Source organism: Lagenorhynchus albirostris, chromosome 5 (genome assembly GCF_949774975.1).
Source record: "Lagenorhynchus albirostris chromosome 5, mLagAlb1.1, whole genome shotgun sequence".
Classification (NCBI taxonomy): domain Eukaryota; kingdom Metazoa; phylum Chordata; class Mammalia; order Artiodactyla; family Delphinidae; genus Lagenorhynchus; species Lagenorhynchus albirostris.
This window is the reverse complement of record NC_083099.1, coordinates 85,589,668-85,612,191: the sequence shown is the minus strand read 5'-3', so window position 1 is coordinate 85,612,191 and position 22,524 is coordinate 85,589,668. Positions and strand designations below refer to the sequence as shown.

The window sequence follows — 22,524 nt, the reverse complement described above, 5'->3', positions numbered from 1 at the left end:
TATGGACACCAAGGGGGAAAGCCACGGGGGGGTGGGGGTGTGTGTGATGAATTGGGCAATTGGCATTGACCTGTATACACTGATGTGTATAAAATTGATGACTAATAAGAACCTGCTATATAAGAAAATAAATAAAATTAAATTAAAAAATTAAAAAAAATTTTAGGAACTATTTATTTTAGTTCTTCAAACAGAAAAACTGCCTGGAGATAAGTTCTCTTTGGTAAGTTTATATTTCAATACGTGTATCTATTTTATATACTATAGTGATATACACAACATGAAATTAATAAAAGCTCTAAGAAAGATCTGTCATTTCCAAAGAAAAACAAAATGAAGAAATAAAACTATCTCCATTGACAGATGACATGTTTTTTTGTATATAAAATCCTAAGAAAACCAATAAAAATGTGAGAGAACCAATAAATAAGTTCAGTAATGTTGCAGAATGCATGATCAAAATACAAAGATTACTTATATTTTTGTACATTCACAATAAACAATCTGATAATAGAAATTTTGAAAAATTTATTTACAATAGCATCAGAAAAGAATAAAATACTTGGGAATAAATTTAACAGAAGTATAAGACACATACACTGAAAGCTACTAGACATAGTTGAAAGAAATTAAAGGAGACTTAAGTAAATGAAAAGAATCTTATGCTCATGGATTAGAAGACTTAATATTGTTAAGATGGAACAGTACTCCCCAAATTAATCTGCAGTACTCCCCAAATTAATCTGCAGATTCAGTGCAATGCGTATCAGAATACCAACTGGCATTTTTGTAGAAATTGAGAAGTGGATTCTAAAATTCATATGGAAATGCAAGGTACCCAGAATAGCAAGAACAATCTTGAAAAAGAAGAACAAAGTTGGATGAATTAGTCTGTTAGGTCTGCCATTTAAAAAATGCCATAGACTGAATGGCTTAAACAATAGAAATTTATTTTCTTGGAGTTCTGGAACCCAAAGGCGCCATCGCCAAATACATTGGGAGTTGGGGTTTCAACATATGGATTTGGGGGGGACACAATTCGGACCATAGCAACTTCATTTAACCTTAATTTCCTCCTTAAAATCTCTGTCTCCAAGTATAGTCATATTGGGGGTTGGAGCTTCAGCATGTGAATTTGGGGGACTACAATTTGGTTCATAATATTGGAGGACTTAACACTTCTTGATTTCAATGTTTACTACAAACCTGCAGTAATCAAGGCAGTATACCTGGCAAAAGTCTAGACATAGATTAATGGCATAGAATTGAGAATCTAGAAATAAAATCTTAAAATTAATTATCAATCATAAATTGATTTTTGACAAGGTTACCAAGATAATTCAGTGGGGAATAAATAGTCCTTTTACCAAATGGTGCTGGAATAACTAGATATCAACATGCAAAAGAATGAACTTTAACCCCTACTTCATACCATATACAAAAATTAACTCAGAATGGATCATAGACCTAAATGCAAGGTCTAAAAGTATAAAACTCTCAGAAGAAACTGTAGGTATAAATACTCATAACCTTTGGATTAGACAATGGTTTCTTAGATATGACATCAAAAGCTCAAGGGATGAAGGAAAAAAATAGATAAATTGGATTTCATCAAAATTAAAAACTTTGTGCTTGAAGGAGTCCATCAAGAGAGGGAAAAGGCAACTAACTCATGGAGAAGATATCTGCAAGTTATATACCTGATAAGGTATTTGCATCCAGAGTTACATCTCTGGAGAGTAAATATGTGCAAGTTAAGAGTATATAAAGAATTCTTACAACTCAACAAGAAAAAGACAAATAACCAATTAAAAAGTGGGCAAAGGATTTGAATTGTAATTTCTCCAAAGAACATATACAAATAACCAAGTGCATGCAGAGATGCTTAGTGTCATTAGCTGTTAGAGAAACGTAAATCAAAACCACAGTGAGATACCACTTCACACCCACTGGGATGGCTAAAATAAAAAGACAGACATTACCTCATGTTGAAGATGTAGGTAAACTAGAGCCCTCATGCATTGCTGGTGGCATTGTAAAACTTTGAAAAACAGTTTGGTAGTTTCTCAGAATGTTGAATATAGAGCTACCATATGACCCAGCAATTCCATTTCTAGGGCTGTATGCAAGAAAATTGAAAGCATATGTTCACACAAAATCTTGCAGTCAAATATTCATAGCATTATTCATAGTGGCCAAAAATAGAAACATCAGCAAAGTATACATAAAAATATACAAAATGTATATTCATAAAATGGAATATTATTCAGCAATAAAAAGGAGTGAATTACTGATACATGGTACAACATGGTAAACCTTGAAACATTATGCTATGTGAAAGAAGCCAGTCCCAAAGGAACACATATTGTATGATTCTGTTTTTATTAAATGTCCAGAATAGGCAAATTCATAGAAGTTGAAAATAAATTTGTTGGCAGGGGGAGGGAGGAATGAGGAGTGACTGCTAATGAATTTGGCCACCCTTTTGGGTTGATGAAAATATTCTAAAATTCATAGTGATAGCTGTACAACTCAGGATATGCTAAATACTACTGAATTGTATGCTTTTAGAAAAGTGAATTTTATGGTATGTGAATTATAGCTTAGTAAACCTGTTATTTGTTATTTAAAAAATTTTTTTAAACACATTTATTTCTCTATAGCCATTATTTTGTAAAAACTTTAAAAAAGATTTTTATTTTATATTGGAGTATAGTTGATTTACAATGTTGTGTTAGTTTCCGGTGTACAGCAAAGTGATTTAGTTATACCAATACAAATACATGTATCTATTCTTTCTCAGATTCTTTTCCCATATAGGTTATTACAGAGTATTGAGTAGAGTTTCCTGTGCTATACAGTAGGTGCTTGTTGATTATCTATATTATATATAGTAGTGTGTACCTGTTAATCCCAAACTGTTAATTTATCCCTCCCCACCATCTTTCCCCTTTGATAAACACAAGTTTGTTTTCTAAATCTGTGAATCTGTTTTGTAAGTTCATTTGTATCAGTTTTTAGATTCCACATGTAAGTGATATCATATGGTATTTGTCTTTCTGTGTCTGACTTACCTCACTTAGTATGATAATCTCTAGGTCCATCCATATTGCTGCAAATGGCATTATTTCATTCTTTTTATGGCTGATTAATATTCCATTATATATAGGTACCACATCTTCTTTATCCCTTCCTCTGTTGATAGCCATTTAGGTTGCTTCCATGTCTTGGCTATTGTAAATCTTGCTGCAATGAACATTGGGGTGCATGTATCTTTTCAAATTTTGGTTTTCCCGGGATATATGCCCAGGATTGGGATTGCTGGATCATATGGTAGCTGTATTTTTAGTTTTTTTAAGGAACATCCATACTGTATGCTTTTAGAAAAGTGAACTTTATGGTATGTAAATTATAGCTCAGTAAAACTGTTACTATTTTAAAAAATGGTTTGGGGGAAGAGTAGAGATTTCCAGCTGATAAGAAAGGCTCCTTCTTTGCAGCAGGAGCTTAAACACCACTGGCAGAAACTTGACCTCCTCTCCTCCCCGCTACCCAGCTCAGCTCCTCACTGGAGTGCACAGCTTTTGCCTAAGGGCTCTTAGGATTGAATGACTTCCAGTTTTTCAGGCAGCTGCTGAGGTCTGGGTCTTTCAAACAGTGCTCTGCTCAGATGCTTTCACTTTGCAGGAGTGCTGGGGGACTCAAGGTGATCTGGAAGTTGGGAGATGGAGGAGAGAAGTGGGTGGGGGTGGGGGAACTTGTCAAGCACAGACCCTCCTCCCTCCTTAAGGGAACGTTTAAGGCTGGCAGGGCAGCCCCAAGCCCAAGCTCCCCCCACCCCCTTGAGTCTTTCTAGGAGTTTGGGCGCCCAGTCTCCCCATGCCCATGCTCCTAACCTGGGAGATGCTTAGGGCGGTGGGCCCGCGGGTGCCAGGTCCAGCAATGCATGGCAGCCACCTGGGAGAGCACGGAGCAGACGTGCTAAGGCATGAGCCCCCCGCAGCTCCACTCTGCCCTACCAGGTCGTGCTGCAGGAAGGGGGCTGGAAACTCCAGTGTTGCTCTAGGGACATGGCATGGCTAACCCTTCCCCCAAATACCAATTTTTTTCGAGTACTCTGGGAATCCCCCAGGTGCGTTCTCTCATGCTAACAAGGAACCAAAGACTGCTATGCAGCCTACGTTTGGTTATACCCTAGATCAGAGTGTCCTCTGCAATCACTTTTGCGCTTACCACACTGGGGTAAGTTGGGATGCATCCTCACGAAAACAAATACCTCCTGGGAAATGATAAAGTTCAGGCTTACAGATGAGCCGGGGAGAAACTGAGATCTGAAATTTAATGAAAAAAGAAAAAAAAAAAAGCTCTTTGAAGTGGGAGAAAGAGAGGGAATTCCAGACTACTTCTAAGGCCACCATAGCCAAGAAATGTCTTGTATGCTGGCTGGGAGTAAAATCTAATCCTTTTTGAAAAGATCCTCATGTCACCCGTGTTCTTGATGTGTACACGAGGCGTATCACCATCTTTACTGTAGTTATACCTTTCAAATCTTTGGATTATTTGGTTATCTTTAACATTGAACATGCAACTCTATTTCAAGCGGACACTATACCCTTTTTTTTTTTTTTAATTTTTTGGCCATGCTGCTCGGCTTGCGGGATGTTAGTTCCCCCACCAGTGATTGAATCCGCAGCCTCGGCAGTGAAAGTGCAGAGTCTTAACCACTGCGCCACCAGGGAATATCGCTATACTCTCATTTTAATAAAGAGAACGGTTACCATTTCTGCTCTATACTATGACAAAAATCAATGTTTATGCATATACTATATGTTAAGTACTATACAGACTTAATGAAAGTTGAAGGTGAGATCTCAGGTTTAAAACTGTCCTAATTGGAATTTTGAACACTGTAGAATCCACCCAGAAAAGGAATTAGAAAACAAAATCAACAACAAAGCTACCCTTCCTGTGTTCTTCTAGTAATCTTTGAAGAACAATTCTTTGTAACATGGTAATATGTATAACAATAATAGTAACTCCCACTTAGGAAGTATTAGGTGCCAGGCATAGTGCTGGGTGCTCGGTGTAGTCTTAGTATTGTCTGTAATTTTACGAGCCTCAGTTGTCTTCTAGTTTTTTAAAGTGATAAAGCCACATTGGTTAGCTTCCTTGATCTTTTGTAATACTATTTTTTAAAAGAGAAGGTAAAAACCAAAATTCATAAAATACACAGCCTAACTACAAAATTCTAGAAAACAACACAAGGAACTTGAATAATAAATTTTGTATATATTCAAACTATTTTAGGGAGTTTAAGTTCAGAATATTATAATCATGTTTACTTTCAATTAGGGAATTTGAGAGTAAAAGTAAATATGTGTTACTTTTGCTTGCTGTTTGCGTAATAAAGCCTTAAAGGCATAGCATATTAATCTAGATAAAAGACTATTCCAGTAAGATTGATTAAGACAATAGAGTGATTTTAAATCTGTGTGTGTGTGTGTGTTTTATTTAATTCTCCAGTAAGATAAATCTACAAAAGGGGAAAAAGCTGGAGGCAAATATGGTGCCTTTGAGAAAGAATGCTTTTAAAAGTACATTTTTTTTTCATTCGTAAGGTTCCTCTGATGCATTGCTTCAGAAAGGACAGTTTATTTCAGATATTTGAGTTAGCTTACCATAAGTCTTCAATGTTTAGACATGTGTCTAAACTGTCACCATGTCATTCATGCTGTAATTAATAGCACTTCAGCTTAGTTCACAACCTTTGAGTTTAGCACCCTTCTTGCAGATAGCACATTGACTGAGATTTGTGAGGCCAGGAGACTGTGGCAGCTCCATTCTCGATTACAAACAATTGATGTTTACTGTCTTTTGTAAAGAACCTCTCAGCCCTTCCCCACTCCAGCCCTCCACTTTTTGTTAGCGTTTAAGCCCCACCCCCTTCCATGTTTTGTATCAGAGCCAGAAAGTCTTCCCGCCTGTTTTTGTATGGTCCACAAAGTAGGAGTGGTTTTACATTTATATTTCCTGACAATTATATGAAATTCAAAGTCCATTAATAAAATTGTATTGAAACACAGCCATGCTCATTCTTTATGTGTTGTCTGTGGTTGGTTTCACACGACAGAGGCAGAGTTGAGTAGTTGCAACAGAGACTAAATGGACCACAAAGCCTGAAATATTTACTCTGTGTCTTTTACAGGAACAGTTTTTTAACCTCTGAACAATACTAAACCAAACTCATCTTTTTTTGAAAAAAAAAAAAATGCATACCTGCTAATGTTAGCTTCCTGCTGAATACCCATCACCCTTGGATAAAAATTTTTAATTGTTTATAGAGACTGTATGATCTGGCCCCAGCCCACCACTCCACCTCATTAATACTTTTATGTTTCTAGTGATATTATCATATTATTAGATTTAGGATTACTCATGCTAATAATACAGGCAGGATGTGTACAGAATGAAATTGTTCTTTTTGTGCTATTTTTTCTCTGAGAGATAATAGTGGTATCTCTTGCCAGTACACGGGGGCTACTGGGAAGCTAGCTCTCCATGGAAATTTAAGACTACATATTGAGAATAGATGTTTAAATCCGGGGCCTAACAGAGCAGAAATCTGCGCTCATTTTAAATTCTAAAGCTTAAAGAGACAGAATGGCTTTCAGGCTTATTCCCAAAGGCCAGAAGTAGGAGGCATGTGTCAGAATTAGGGAGGAGGTTATGAGGGGTGTTTTGTCAATGTATACAGACCCACCGTCTTCCAATTTTGATACATGTCACTCCATCTTCTAGTTTGGGTACCTCTAGTTGAAGGATGACAGGAGAGTATCCTGTTCCTCAAGTGGGTTGGGGAAAAAAGGATTTAAAACAGTTTACTGATTGTATTAGTATATATAAAGAAAGAATGTGTTGGTCTGAAGGGGGCTTGGCCAGACTTAGGCCAAGAACTTAAGACTTAGGCCAGAAAAGCAAAGTCACAGAGGCAGACTTTGACCACTAGAGAAATGTACAGAGATAGGACAGAGATGAATCGTCAGGCTCCATCAGTGTCACAGTAGTTTTTCCTTTAACACTGTCTACCTTTGCTCCGACTTCATGCTTATCATGCAAATTTCTGATTACTAGTCTGATTTCCAAGGTATTCAGGTACCTGAATACCTGAATATTCAGGTTCTCCAGGTAGGTTGAACGAATTCTGATGATTAGAAAAGATCGTTCCCCTACTATGCATTAGTATATTTACTACGGAGCATGTACATGCAGCTTGTGAGTGTGGCTGGTTTGAGTCAGCTGATCTGAGTGCATCTCTAGGATGTCAACAGTGCTGAGGCCATTCTGCAAACAGTGGTTAGTTTATCAAGTTAGTGTCACCTTTGAGACCTTTCAGAAGAGTGTCATACAGCTTTTTCCTGCAGACTCCTCAGCCTTATCAAACCTCTTATTACTGCTTATGCCCCTCTCCAATGATTCTTTCTTTTGGAATTACTTGGAAATCTAGACGTTTTCCAGTAGTCCTATAAATCTAATAAGTACAGTATTCAAATCTACCAGGAAAAAAATGCAGATTGCTAAGTATTTTAGTCACATATTCTATAATAACCTGGCAGTGTAGAAGTATTAGTATTTGTATATTGTTCCCTCTTGTTGACCTTTCTGGTTGGCAGAACTCCTCCACCTATTTTCCCTTGGTCAGTGCAGTATGCCTCCTCCTGCCCAGTCACCCAAGCCAGAAACCTGGTGCATCCTTGTGTCTTACCTCTTTGCCAACATGTCATGTTGGTCATCAAGGCCCTCATCATTTCTAGCTTGAACCGTTACAGTAGTCTCCTACGGATCTCTTTTTAACACTCTACTCTGTCCTTTAGGTCAGGGGTCCCCAACCTGGGGACCCCAACCCCCTGGGGGTGTTGTTAGGTTCCTGTTAGGAACTGGGCCACACAGCAGGAGGTGAGCGAGCGAAGCTTCATCTGATGCGCCCCATTGCTCACATTAGGTCCCTGGTGCCAAAAAGGTTGGGGACCACTGCTTTAGGTTTTTACCAAAAAAGTAGTCATTTTAAAAGTGGATCTTTTAAAAACGCACTTCTGAACTTGTTGCTTTTCTATGTGTAACTAATAGGTGGCTTTTTCTATTTAGCGTGAATACAGGCTCTTCATGACCTGACTGCTTCCCCCTTCCCCGCTGACTCTTTCCTTCTTCTTCTCTGTGTCTTCCTCTCCCCGCCCTCCCGAGTCATGGTGAACTGGCTTGCCAGGCCGCTCCACTTCTCTGCACACTTGCATTTGGTGTACGTGTGTTCATCTTACTTGATATTTCAGCAGCATTTCACACCATGGCACACTCCCTCTATTTTGAAACACCTTCTTCCCTTGACTTCCATATCATTCTTTCTGAACCTTGCTCTACCTCTCTTGTATTTTTCTGTCCTTTTTTCCTCCTCTTCCACTCAGCCTTTGCATGCCAGACTTTCTTTGGGCCCAGTCTTAGGTTCTGTTTTCCCTCTTAAACCTACTGAGCTCAGCTCTGCTCCATATCCAGTGGTTTACTATAAGGGATTTTTATATTTAGCAAAAGTATATAAAAATCATTTACAGTACAATTAATGTATATTTTTCTCATAGCTATTTGGTTACCATGGTACAGTGAGGATACGTATCTATGGTTTAGGTCAGTAAGACCTGCCATCATATGCCAAGAGCACTGGTTTTTAGGGAGTAAAAGCTAGCCCCATAGTGAGCTCTCTTCAGTTTGAGCGAGTAGTATCCTCCAGTGTTGCTTTGGTCCCTCATTCTGCTGTTGTATAAAATGATTAGATTTTAGCAACCCTATCTCCCCCCAAAAGGTTGATCCTTGCAGTCTATCAAGTAGCGTTTGACATGTCTACACACTTTACCAGACTAGATGGAACAGTTAGGTAGCTGTTTCTAGCTAGGTAGAAATTAGGGCAAGATTTGATTTTTCATTTAGAAGAAAATTTTTCTTCTGGAAAATAAATTAGAACTGGTAGATGAGACTCTCTATAGTGTTTATTATAGTCCAGGTAGGTCGCTGCCACGAAATTATTCTGAATAAAGGAAAAAATATTTCTAAAGGAAAGAATTATTGAGTAATCAACATGTAAACTTTTCAGTGATGAAAGATATGCCGCCTGCTTCTTGGAATTGCTCCACCTGAATAGCTCATTCTTCTTGACATTTCCTGACGTTCCATTTACAGTACTCAAGAGTTGCAATCCTTGATAGTTGTAAAGGGTTAATGCAGGAGTCTGATGGGGATGTGACATTAGTACTGAAGAAGTGGGGTATGAAGAAGCAATGACATTGCCAGAATTGAATAGGAAGTATTAGCATGGAGAAGAAAATTTAACCCTTAATATATTTAATTTTAAAAATGAGATTAAAATCATATTGCAATAAGCATTTTACATAATTGAGCATAGGCAAGATATTTTCATTTGCATTTTTTTGTTTCTAATCAGTGTGTAGAACAGAAGAAATTGGGAACTGTCTCTTTAATAAAACCCTGTTTACCTACCCTCTTTTAGTAGGAGTGGCTTAGGAACCTGTAGAGTGAGGTGTAACTTCCAATTCTGCATTCTGAAGGGCAGCCTTGGATAAGAGTGCTGATACTACAAACCAGGAAGTGACAAATTATTTGCCTTAAATTATAGTAGAGCTTGTCTTTTATAAGGAAAACTTCTCATAACAAAACTAGAAGATTGAAGCATGGTTGTCACTAAATGTTTGGAACTCTGCTGCAGATAAAGACTTTGCAGTGTACTTAGAATACAAAGCTTTCTGGGCCAGAAATTGATCTGACTTTTGAGCCTTATCTGATTACTGCTTGATTCCTCTTTATTTTGCTCAAGTGCTCAGCAGGTTGAACGGGGAGCCTTCCTCCCCATTGTTAGCAGGTAGGTGGTCAGCCTTTGTTTAAAATTTAAGTTGTTTTTTAAGGTTACTTAACCCTGGTTCTGCTGCTGATTATTGAAAGAATTATGAAGATCAGTCTGGGTATACGTTTTAATGTTTGAATATTCAGCATGGCTGTAAATAATCATTTTTGTGACTTTGTAGAAAAAGTCATTTTTAACAAATTAGCAAATCTATAAGGTGACAAGTTAAATGAGTTCTATTTTGTTTTCTATTAACCTTATATGTTTAAATTTAATTAACAGATTAAAAGTATATTGAAATTACTCTGCCATTGACTTCCTGATAGTATTTGATAATATATTTAAAACATTTATTGATGTAGTCAAATAAAATTGTATTTTTGTTGTTACTATTTTACTTATAAGTTTCATTTCTTTCACTCTTAGAACGCTGTCTGAGTGTTTAGCTCATTGTTTATCTACTTGCTTTAGTTTGTTTTTGGAATACTTTGATACCTATTATTTCAGAAGACTTTTTATAAAAGGTTACTCTTCCACAAGTATATTGAAATATTGCTTGTTTCTCTTTATAAAGTTAACCATGCATTTATGACACTAAAATTGTTTCAGAGATAACATCTTTGGAATATTGAGCTAATTATTAGTATGAGCTAACTGCTATTGTGAAAAAAAAAAAAGCCATTCACAAATGGTTCTTCTGGAGTGGGGATCAGAAATGTGTGTGGGTACCTTTAGGATCAAGAACAGTGGTTTCTTTCTCTACCACTAGTGATCCTTTTTTTCTTCTATGGACACTGTGCTTCAAAAGACTTTTTGTCAACCAAATAAGTGGTGTATATTAAATAATAAAATGTTAGAACATTATCGTTTATTAGGGTTACATTATTTCCAATGAGAGTTTCTTATCAGCCTGAGATAACCACTCTAGGTTAATATAATTCAGCTCCGAACGAAGAGGCCTTACATTTTACCTAGCTTGAAAAACTTTATTGTAGGTAACTGTTTGGATATTTTTGACTTTTTGAAATACTGATAGTAACATCTGAAGTTTCAACAACTGCTCTTATGGAATCTTAGTCATCTGGGAACTAGCAGTCTAAAGTGCAGAAATTCTGTTCTTAATATCTTTGAGTTTCCATGAAATGTAATGAAGGTCATCTAGTATAATGTAACAAATAAAGATACCATGGCTACTAGACCGAGAGGAGAAACGGGGAAAAAGAAAAAAGGAAGTGTGGTATTTGTCATTGGGAATATCTGCGAGGAATTCAAGGTGTCTGTATGTTTTTGCCCCATAAAATTTCCCTATATTTATCGCTACTATTTACCCACTTAAAATTTTTACTCTGATTAGTCTGATAAATTGATAACTGACTTCAAAACAAATATTGCTTATGTTTTTCATGTATCTTATTCTATATTTTTATGTAGCTTCCCTCTCCCAAATTTTTTTATTTCTCCATTTCCTCTATTTATGTCCTTCCTTCAGCTTAGCTGAAGACCCTTCTGCAATGTGAAGCCTTATCTGATCACCCTAAACCGCAGTAATATTTCTTTCCTTTAGATTTTTATATCATGTTGATTCTACCAGTTCTTTCGTACATAATAATGATATAGCTTGTCATATTTAACTTTTACTTAAAAGTTTGCAGTGTTTCTTCAACTAAATTATAGTTGTTTGAGAGCAAGTAGGACATCATTTTTATCCGTTTTAGCATCTAGTGCAGTGATACACATGTGGCAGGTTCTAAATAAATATCTGTTGAATGAAAGAGATGTAAAGAATCTTGCCAACAGTTGCTTCAAGTGTTATGCTGCCTCCCTCTACCTTGCTTAATTATGTAATTAACCATCCATAATGTTTCTAAAAATCAGACTGTTAGTTGTCATACTACTATCATTTTTGTTTTCCTTTGTAACACATGCATTTTTTATATTAGATTATTTAACACTGATATGATACCTACAAAGAAAGAACAAGCTGGACTTTATTAAAAATAAATAAAAATAAAAACAGAAATATTCTGAATTCCAGACTCTTGCATTTTATATTTTAGGAAAATATAATTTAAAATTTACTGATATGTGAGGTTTCAAATATAGTTAAAATATTCAGATACATTATGAATTAAGGGGAGGGATTCTGAACTGACATTTGGTATTCTGAATGGTGATCCAGTCATCCTGGTAGACTGGTTGGATTGCAGAATTTAAATCACAGATTAGTAATTGCCAGAAAGGATGAACAAATTATTTTATAAAAAGAGGGTTTTAAATGTCTTACACCCATTGACAGTAGTTATTATGTTACACACTTTAAAATCATCATCTACCTATTCCCAGTATCAACTATGTCGGATACGTTTTGTTAACCCACTTTTTATAGATACAGAAACTGATATCTAGAAAGGTGAAATAACTAACAAAACCATATACTAGTAACTGCATAACAGGTCATTTTGACTTCAGAATTCATGTTTTGAATCACTATGTTGTATACTATGTTATGTTTTCCAATAGTCAGGGTAATCTTTCTGTCATTCTAGAGCTTGACCAGACAGGAAGTCTGGCAGCTGCTCCAGCAGAACTATGGCACTGAGCTAGGCTTAAATGCTGAAGAGATGGAGAACTTGTCCCTGTCGATTGAGGATAATGTGCAGCCAAGGTACTGCAAAGTGTCTTGAAATGTCAAGATTTATTCATCATTAATCAAAGCAGAATTATTTTAGACTTTACTAATTCAGGCTTTCTGTTTATTCACCATCCAGTGAAATTTGCCTCTTGCTTCTCTGTAGTGGAATGAGTGAAAGGTGAGGACAGTGAATAGTTTGCTAAATTGGTAAGCAAATACAGGGCAGATGAGGAAATGTTCACTTTGTAACTGTGTCACCTAGGATTTGCTTAAAGCATGGGGTTACTAAACCTTTTTATTAAGGATATGGAGAAGTACCTAGTGAAATCTCTGCACCTATAGATAACAATAAAGAAAAGTAGCTGGAAGATATTTTAAGGGATAGAAAGATAATATGACTTTTCCTCAAGGATACCCTAGCGTAGTACTTGACATGTAGTTGGCACTCAATAAATATTGAATGCATTAATGAAAGGAGCTTATAGCGCTACAGGGAATGCAAATAATTATAATACAGGGTTGAAAATGATAAGGGCCAAAAAGAGCAATAGATAATGTGGGAAAAATTCAGAGTGGAGAGAGATTATTTTTGACTGATGGGAATTCACTTGGAAGAGTGGACATTATTATTAACCTGTACAAATAAAAGTGCTTTTTGTCCAGTGGTGATTGAGGTCAGAGCAATAAAAACAACTAAGGATAATACATGAAAATTCTAGAGCAAACATTATGCTAAGTCAAAGGAGCCAGTCACAAAAGACCACATATCGTATGATTCTATTTATACGAAATAGAGTCCAGAATCAGTAACTCCATAGAGATGGAAAGTAGATGAGCAGTTGCCAGGGACTGGGAGAAAGGGAGTGTGGGGAGTGCAACTGCTGATGGGCACAGGGCTTCTTTTGGGGTGATAAAAATGTTCTAAAATTAAATAGTGGTGATGACTGCACAACTCTGTAAATCACTGTATTGTACACTTTAAATGGGGTGAACTTTATGATATATGAATTATACCTTAATAAAAAATTAGGTAAATTATTTATTTAAAAATTCTGTAGTAAATAAGTCTTAAGGTGGAAATCTTTCAAAGTCTCATGTGTGTACAAAGATTTTATTCTATCCAGATAAGTCTTCTAGTTATACTGATTCTATTTATATTGTGTCAGCTCAGCATTAATATTTTATGGTCTTTTTTACATGGTTACACGTGTATATTTTATTAGTTTTCTGTAAAGTTAAAAATTTCCATTGGACTACTCTCCTTGTAAAGTTTACTAGGCTTGGGACTTCCCTGGATCCTCATTCCCTCTTCTGCTCTTTTTCTCATTCTTCCAATCTCTGAGAGAAGCATATCTACCTCACACCTGTTATTTCCTCAGCTCTTCCATCTTCTTTCTTTTCACTTTCAATCTTTCCTTCACTCTCCTTCCTCTTTTTTTCTTCATTTCTCCACAATCCACCTCCATCCTTAAAATCCTCAAGTACAGACACTCAGCTGGTGGTCTTGTCTCCAGGAGCCGTTTTCCTTGTTTGGTTCCCTCAGAGTCCTGCTATTCTGCCCGGCCAGGAGTAACTGAGTAGTAGACCTAAGTATTATTTGGGTGAAGTCGAATAGGCTTTTTTTAGCTTTTCTGTCTCTTTGTCAGGATAATATGGATTCACATGTCAGGCAGCCAGTTTATTTTAGGAGAGCTTTAAGTCTAAACATAGCAATGATTACATGGGAATGCTAATTGCTCAATAAAGTTGAGGTCTGGAAATTAGATCCATTGTGCTGCTTTTATATTTAATACACTTTCCTGTTTTTCCCCCCACTCCCTGAAAGAGGAAAAGAAGGTCCCAAGACATTTATTGTAATCTTGTTCCTATGACCATTTGAAAGCTTTTCCTTTAACCTTAGGAATTCCTGTTCTCAGGAACGAGAAGAACAAGAAGGGAGGCATGGTTTGATGGATGGGCTCTGTGCTCAGACATCAGGAGCTTCCCCTTCCTGGAGTGATGTGCCATCTCAGCTGGTACTGAATCTGAAGGAAGGAGACGAGATCTAGAACTGCCTTCTGGTGTTGCCTGGCATCCAACTCAAACACCTACCCTGCACCTTTCGAAGCTTCTTCATTGTCCGCAACTGCAATTTAAATAAGCAACGTTCATTTTATTAGTTGCTGTTACGACCACTTGTACTTGGTTAATTTCTTAATGGTTTCTGAAGTTTATAAAATCTTATATGAGCATATTTTATTTTCAGCAGTTAAGTCAATTTGCATGTGATTTAAGAAGATAGCTTTGTTATAAGTAGAAGCTTATTTGTTACATTACAAAAAAAAAATTTGTTGTCCAAATGCTTTATAATAGAAAAGGACCTCAGTGAGGAGACTGAATCAGCTGTTTGTGCGGAAGTGACCTTGTTTATGTTTCTATGATGTGTTTCTTACAGAAGTCCAAGAAGAAGCAGCTTGGATGGCTGTGGGGAGAGAGATGAGAAATTATCCAAGCCGATCAGTTTTACCCGTGAATCAATTAGTCAGGTTTCAGAAACAGAGCCAATTGATGGAAATCCACAAAAAGGGGTTAGTATATGATATCCCTTTTAAAATCTGTCTGATACTACCATGTGTTCATCACAATGGACCTTTTAAAATCTGTCTGATACTGCCATGTGTTCATCACAATGGAAGAGAAAATGAAAATACAATATACAAAATGTTTAAAAACTTAAGATGTCAGGCTGCTCTTGTATTTTAGGACAAGAGTTTTAAGCCTGTAAGTTGCAGAGGTTGTATGGGAATAATATATGGTTCTGTTCAGAGCTGGATATGGTGCAGAGTTACCAGGCAGCTCCCTGAGCATCAGTCTGTAAGGAGGATAGACATCATTAAAAATATAATAAGGTGGAGAAATTCATAGTTAGCAGAATTTTTCCCGTAGTAGGTAGTGTGCGTAGTGAAAAGAATCTGTTTTGAAGGGGAGAGGAGAACTCTGAGCACCATGCTTGAATAACAATAGATGCTTGTTAAGCTGATTACTAAAGCAGGCACATCCAGTTAATTACTGGGCTTCATAGTTAGTTTCTTTCTTTATTTTTTCAAGTATTATTATAAGCCCTTCAATTTTTTTTAATTTCAGTGAGTTTCTATCACTTGAAGTCATTATTATTACTACTTTTTTTTTTTCGGTACGTGGGCCTCTCAGTGTTGTGGCCTCTCCCTTTGCGGAGCACAGGCTCCGGACGTGCAGGCTCAGTGGCCATGGCTCACGGGCCCAGCCGCTCCGCGGCATGTGGAATCTTCCCGGACTGGGGCACGAACCCGCGTCCCCTGCATCGGCAGGCGGACTCTCAACCACTGCGCCACCAGGGAAGCCCTGTTACTACTTTTTATACTCAGTTTGTCCCCTCTGCCAATGGGAGCCCCTTCAGGTTGGCTCCTTTGTCCTTTTGAAATAATCAATAATCTTTGATGACTTCCTTTCTTTCTGGTACAATAATGTGTCCTAGGCACATTTTGTTTGTATACTTTCTGTCCCAGACTTAGTATCAGCCATTTTTTCTAATGAGCCATAGTTTTAATGAAGAATGGTACTTAGGCCACATTCTGAGGGCTAAGAGTGTACAACTTTTGTTCTTCTGATTGGGGATGCAAGTTTGGGGCCAATGCTGAATTTCTTGTTTTAGATCAGAGCATTGGCTTCAAATCCTACCTCTGCCACTTGCTAACTGTATGACCTTAAATAAATTAACTTAATTCCTTAACCTTTCTATGCTTTTGTTTTCTCAACTATAAGATGAGGACACTTACCCCACAGGGTTTTTTAATAAGGACTAAATGAACTAATATATGTGAAAATGCATTGAACAGTCCCTAGCACATATTAAGTATTCAATAACCATAAGCTATTATGATTGAAGGTGAATCTGTGTGTGGCCAGCAGTGGACCTTTTCTACCTTCTCTCGAGCTCCCAGCATCTGCTGTGAATAAATGTTGGGGAAACATTGAAACAGAATATATTTATGTAAAAGGCCACCAAGTTATAAACTTGTCTCAGGCAATTATCACGCACCTATCTAGTCTGATTTTGTGTTGTGGATTTCACGTAAAACTTATTCATCAAGAGACCCTTAGGAACTTACTGCTGGTGTAAGGGAGGTGATTCTGAATGCTAATCCCCTTGTACGTTCTCACTGAGAAGACCAAACCACTCAATTTTGGGGTGGTAACAGGACAGGGGATCTCTTACAGTCCCCTCCTCCTTTTACAAAAGTCTGACTTTGAGGACTGGGTTCTCAGACAATGTCTTCTGTACCTGCTCTTGGGACAGTTAACCTATTGGTCCTTGCTTCTAGTTTTGTCCCTAAAGGAAGTCATATGTTCTCTAAGGAAAGGGAATGGAATGTAGAGGAATAATTTAATGTTTTAAGATTGATTATATATTCATTGATGTTTAGTATAGATGTTTTCAGGTTATGGAATACAAGTAATTTAGAAGTTTGGTCCTTTTTTTCCTTTTGCACTCAAGAGCAGTAAAGTGAGATTCTCAGATATCATGAATATCATATGTCACTTAATTTGTTTCATTTTTACTTCCAACAAAGTTGGAAATAACAAAAAGTTAGAAATAACATTTTTTCCAAGAACAAAATAGGTTTTTCTTAAGTTATAAACTTAATACTCTATAAAAAATCAGGAAATATAGAAAAATATACAAAGAAATAAAAATTGTCCAGATGCTAACCGTTCGAAGATAGGGACTGTTACTTTCCTATAAGTATCTGTCCATGTTCTTTATAATAGGAACTATATCTTAATTAGAAACAACAGGAGTAATATGTGTGGAAAGTTACTCTACTTAGCATCTAAAGAGACCCTGGGTCAGCTAAAAAACCTGTTGCTTCGTAGTGTGGAACTCCGAAATAAATCAAGTCTTGATTTTAACAATACTCTCTGATTGAAAAATCAGTCCTCGACTAGGATAGTATAATCCTTTAATAAATTGAGTCCTGGGGCCCGGTTGTTATTCTGCTTTCTGAGCGGCCAATGGAAACCGGTCTCCTCCCTGGAGCTGCTTCTGTTGTTAAGTGCTGCTCAAAGATCTCATGGGGCAGGAAGTTATAGATATGCTTTTGCTGTCTTTCATCTGCTTATACAAAGACAATGCAAGAAAGTACATTGCTGTGTAGTTTATATTTATCACACTGTTCTATTAAGCCTAATTATAATACTGTTCTACTTGAATACTACTAACATAGCAATAGCATTCATACTTTAATGCCTAATATTAAATTTATTATAGAAATGACATATCTTTATTAAGCCATTCCCAGAAAGTATGGATAGCGGTATATATTGAATATATTTTAATGCCCAATTCCTTAGTCCCTTAACAGCAAAGCCAACTCTGTTCTTATGGGTTTGCTGTAAAATTAATTTTCCCTTTTAATCTTTCCTCCCTCACTGTACTCTTACGTGACTTTTATCTCTCTTTTTTCTTTCCCTTTCCCCTTTAGTTACTGGTCTTAAGAGATGGGTGAGTTCTCTTCCTTGAGGTGATGGGGCAGGTATTGTCTGGGGAAACTAACTGGGTTTGACTCCTTTCCTTTTCACACCCCAAAGAACTGACTGTTCTATTATTTTTGTCCTTTGTCCCCTTTCTCTTCAACCTAAGTGATTCACATGTTGTTAATTGTCTGTGAGTTCTTTTTTTGTGATGTTCTTCATAAATTTATTGTTCATTAATATATAAGAAGATGACTTTAGGATAGTCTATGTTATCTACCAATATTTTTTGGACTGAATTGGAAATGTGATACAAACATAACAATTTTTTCAAAAAGCAGTATTTCAAAGTGTCTTTATTATTAAAGATCTCATTGTTTGCTTTTTAGGGGTTAGGGAAAGAGGAACCCCAAAGTGAGAAACAGATCAAAAGTCCTTCACTAACTTCAGAAAAGAGGTTAAGTAGACTGTCATCAAAATCACTGGACTTGAATAAAAATGAATATCTTTCTTTGGACAAAAGCAGTACTTCAGATTCTGTTGATGAAGGTAAAGAATTTCTTATAAATTTTAGTAAAGTTTCAGTTACGTCCTTTAATGTTTACTTTTATATTAGATGTGTGCAAATTGAGCATTTGGTTTTTGCATTAGATACAGTCTCACTCTATAATGAACCAAAAAAGGATGGAAGTTAATAAGAAATAGAGGAAAGGGGCTGCTAAATCGAACCTCTCTCCACTTTTCAGAAGCCTGGAATTTGAAAATCTTCATCACGTTTAGCTTTTAATGTCCCAAGCCTTAAGATGGGGGAGATGAAGCAGTAGCAAGGGAAAAGCAATTTTTTTCTTTTTATCCATGACTCATTTGTAACTGGATGTTGTGCTTCTAATCTCCCTCACTTGTTTTTCTCCTCCTCCAACCTCCTTCCCCTCTGGCAACCACTTGTTTGTTCTCTGTATCTATGACTCTGTTTCTGTTATGTTTGTTCATTGTTTTGTTTTTTAGATTCCACATATAAGTGAAAGCATACAGTATGTGTCTTTGTCTGACTTATTTCACTAAGCATAATACCCTCTAGGTCCATCTATGTCAAAAACGGCAAGATTTCATTCTTTTTTATGGTTGAGTAATATTCCATTGTGTGTGTGTGTGTGTGTGTGTGTGTGTGTGTGTGTGTGTGTGGGTGTGTGTGTGTATATATATATATATGTGTGTGTGTGTGTGTACACACACACACACACCCACACACACACCCACACACACCACACCTTCTTTATCCATTTATCCATTTACCTTCTTTATCCATTTATCTGTTGATGGGCACTTAGGTTGCTTCCATATCTTGGCTACTGTAAATAAGGCTACAGTGAACATAGTGGGGTGCATATATCTTATTGAATTAGTATTTTCGTTTTCTTCAGATAAATACCCAGGAGTGGAATTGCTGGATTGTATGGTAGTTCTATTTTTAATTTTTTGAGGAACCTACATACTATTTTCCATAGTAACTGCACCAGTTTACATTCCCACCAACAGTGCACAAGGGTTCCCTTTTCTCCACATCCTCCCCAGTACTTGTCATTTGCTGTCTTTTTGATGACAGCCATTCTGACAGGTGTGGGGTGGTACCTCATTGTAGTTTTGGTTTGCATTTCCCTGATGATTAGTGATGTTGAGCATCTTTTCATGTGCCAGTTGGCCATCTGTATGTCTTCTTTGGAAAAATATCTATTCAGGTCCTCTACTCATTTCATTTTTTAATCAGGTGGTTTTCAGTTGTTGAGTTGTATGAGTTCTTTGTATATTTTGGATATTAACCCCTTATCAGATATATCATTTGCAAATGTCATCTCCCATTCTAGTCAGCCTTTTCATTTAGATTATAGTTTCTTTCACTGTACAAAAGCTTTTTAGTTTGATCTAGTCCCATTTATTTATTTTTGCTTTTATTTATCTTGCCAGAGGTGATATACACAAAAAAATACTGCTAAGAAAGCTGTCAAAGAATGTACTGCTTATGTTTTCTTCTAGAAGTTTTATGGTTTCAGGTCTTACATTCGAGTCTTTAATACCATTTGAGTTTAAAAAAATCATAATAAAAATCTTCATGGTGTAACACTATAATTTTACTACTTTCCTTAACCACAAAAAAAAAGAGAAAGAGAGAGAGATTCAAAAGTAGAGAATATAATAAAAATAAAAAGCAGTTGCTTAAGGGAAACTTTATAGCAAATCATATTCTCTTTACTTTCTCTTAAGTTAGAACCAATAACCTAGGGCTTGTCATGCTTATCAAATGGGCATTTCAAGGAATTTTTTTTCTTTTTAGCTGTAAGATTATTGACACTGAAGTCAGTGAAGTGAGGAGACAATGGGAAAGATCTAGGGTAGTGACTACTTTCAAATTTCAAGAACGGAGTAATGCCAGTGGAGTTTTGCTATACCTGCTTTTGTACCAGCATGTTATATTAATATTCCTACCAGAATATTGGTGATGGGGATGTTGTAGTGGTTTGGATCTGTCTGGCATGATTGTATTTGCTAGTCCACTTACTGTTCGGCTTAGACCTGGTTTGGGAACCCCTGAAGGCTGTTTACTAAATCCATGAAGACTAAAACTAGATCCAAGGCAAACCTAAATCAAATCCAAATCACGTCCAAATCTAAAATCAAATCCAGATCCAAAACCAAACCAAGACCAAATCCTTGAAAACCAAATCCAAATCAGATTCAACCTTGGTTTGGAAACACTGAAGCATCTCTGATGAGAACTAAACCCACGCTCTTAAAAACGTAAATAAAAATAAACAAGTCCCTAAAATATCATAGAATGCATTAAGAAGACAGTTGATGCGTTCTTTTGAAAAGATAGTTGACGGGAAGTTGTTTTATAAAAGGGTCAAGCACCAGGAATGACTAGACTCTCTTGGTGTCCTTACCATTCATGCTTGGGTACGCAGCCCTGTGAATTAGTTATCCCCTGCCTGCTTGAACCTCTAACTGTAGGAAGATCTACTCTGGCACCCAGTGGCCAGACACGTAAGTGACAGCAAAACGGGGATTTTTTCCCCCCTTCTTTCTCACCCGCTCTTTTATAAGAATGGTCCTTTAAAAAAGATGCCTTACTTTCTTTATTGAGTTCCTATAAAATTAACATTAATGATTAAAGAGTAACATTAAAACTCACATAAGCTGTGTCTTTATCTAGAAATAAACAAAGAATAATAGTGATGTAGTTTCTGTATTGCATGTGAGCCCTAATCACCCATTTTTAGAAAATGGAAGATAAAAAAAATTGTGTGTCCTTAGTTACTCAGTTAAACTCCAAATTACCCAATTTTCTTGCATACCTACCTAATACATTTTTCACACATCCTCAAAATACTATCAACATCTGGTTTAAGTTTTATTCATGTCCAGGTCCTTTTCATACTTATGTCTCAATTTTCCCACGATTTCCACTGGCCACTTTCAATATGCTTGAAATAGTATTTCTTCTTTATTGGAAATAGTAACCTGCTACTAAGTTGAGCAGTGTTCCTTTCCCCATTTAAAATGCCACCTGCTAGCTTAATAAATTTCCAGCAATATTATTGGTGATGTTATTTAGGTAGGAAGCTTTAAAGTACCATGAATTTAATAAATAAATAATCCCAGGGACTTCCTTGGTGGTCCAGCGGTTAAGACTCCACGCTCACAATGCCAGGGTCCGGGTTCAATCCCTGGTCAGGGAACTTGATCCCGCATGCATGCCGCAACTAAAGATCGTGCACGTCGCAACAAAGATTCCACATGCCGCAACTAAGACCCGGCACAGCCAAATAAATAAATATTAAAAAAAATAATCCCAGGTGGAAATAGTTTATTTCATATCATTACTTCCTCAAACACATTTACATACAAAAAGTATTATTGTTAATTTCCAGCAGCAATACCACAGATTATGTTTTATCAGTCATGATATAGAACATTTTATCGAATAATGGAGTTTAAATGAAATATGAAGATATTGTGTTGAAATATTTATATAAGTGTAATTTATGTCCTTCTTAAATGTGAACAGGAAACTTACTTTTGAAAAATTATAGTTCCAGGACTCCTTAGAGAAATGGCTGCTTCTAGGGCCCAGTTGGGGAATATACAAAATGAACCTGGAACATCTTGTAGTGCCAGAATATAAAGAAGTGCTTGAAAAAGGAAAAAAGAGGCATGTCGAAAGGACATAGGAGTCAACCTGAAAGAGCTTCTAATGGCCAAACAAAAAAAAAATGTGAGCAGCAAAATAAATAATGATAATACTGCATTATAACCTAAAGTATAAAATAATTATTCATAAGTCCATACTGATACCAATGATTGAATAAATATATAAATGGGGGAGCAAGCGCGAGTCTTCCTTACAGAGTTCAAATAATATAGGTAGATACTCCCCCTTCCAGGAGGTGGAGCTTAATTCTCCTCCCCTTGAGTATGGGCTGAACTTAGTGACTCATTTCTAACA

General features: G+C 36.6%; 1 protein-coding gene across 4 annotated transcripts in view; it reads left to right on the top strand.

Annotated features, from left to right (window-relative positions):
* The first annotated feature begins 9,664 nt into the window (after positions 1–9,664).
* The window catches only part of GRAMD1C (GRAM domain containing 1C), a 34,684-nt gene continuing 21,824 nt past the window's right edge, over positions 9,665–22,524 (top strand). For all 4 annotated transcript variants that reach the window (XR_009540763.1, XM_060150584.1, XM_060150583.1 and 1 more), the window contains exons 1-4: positions 9,665–9,919; positions 12,448–12,566; positions 14,968–15,100; positions 18,413–18,572. Coding sequence is in view for 3 of the 4 variants with exons in the window: in XM_060150584.1 (XP_060006567.1) it covers positions 12,523–12,566; positions 14,968–15,100; positions 18,413–18,572 (337 nt within the window). In the remaining variant the exon portion in view is untranslated. The remainder of the gene's footprint in view (positions 9,920–12,447; positions 12,567–14,967; positions 15,101–18,412; positions 18,573–22,524) is intronic.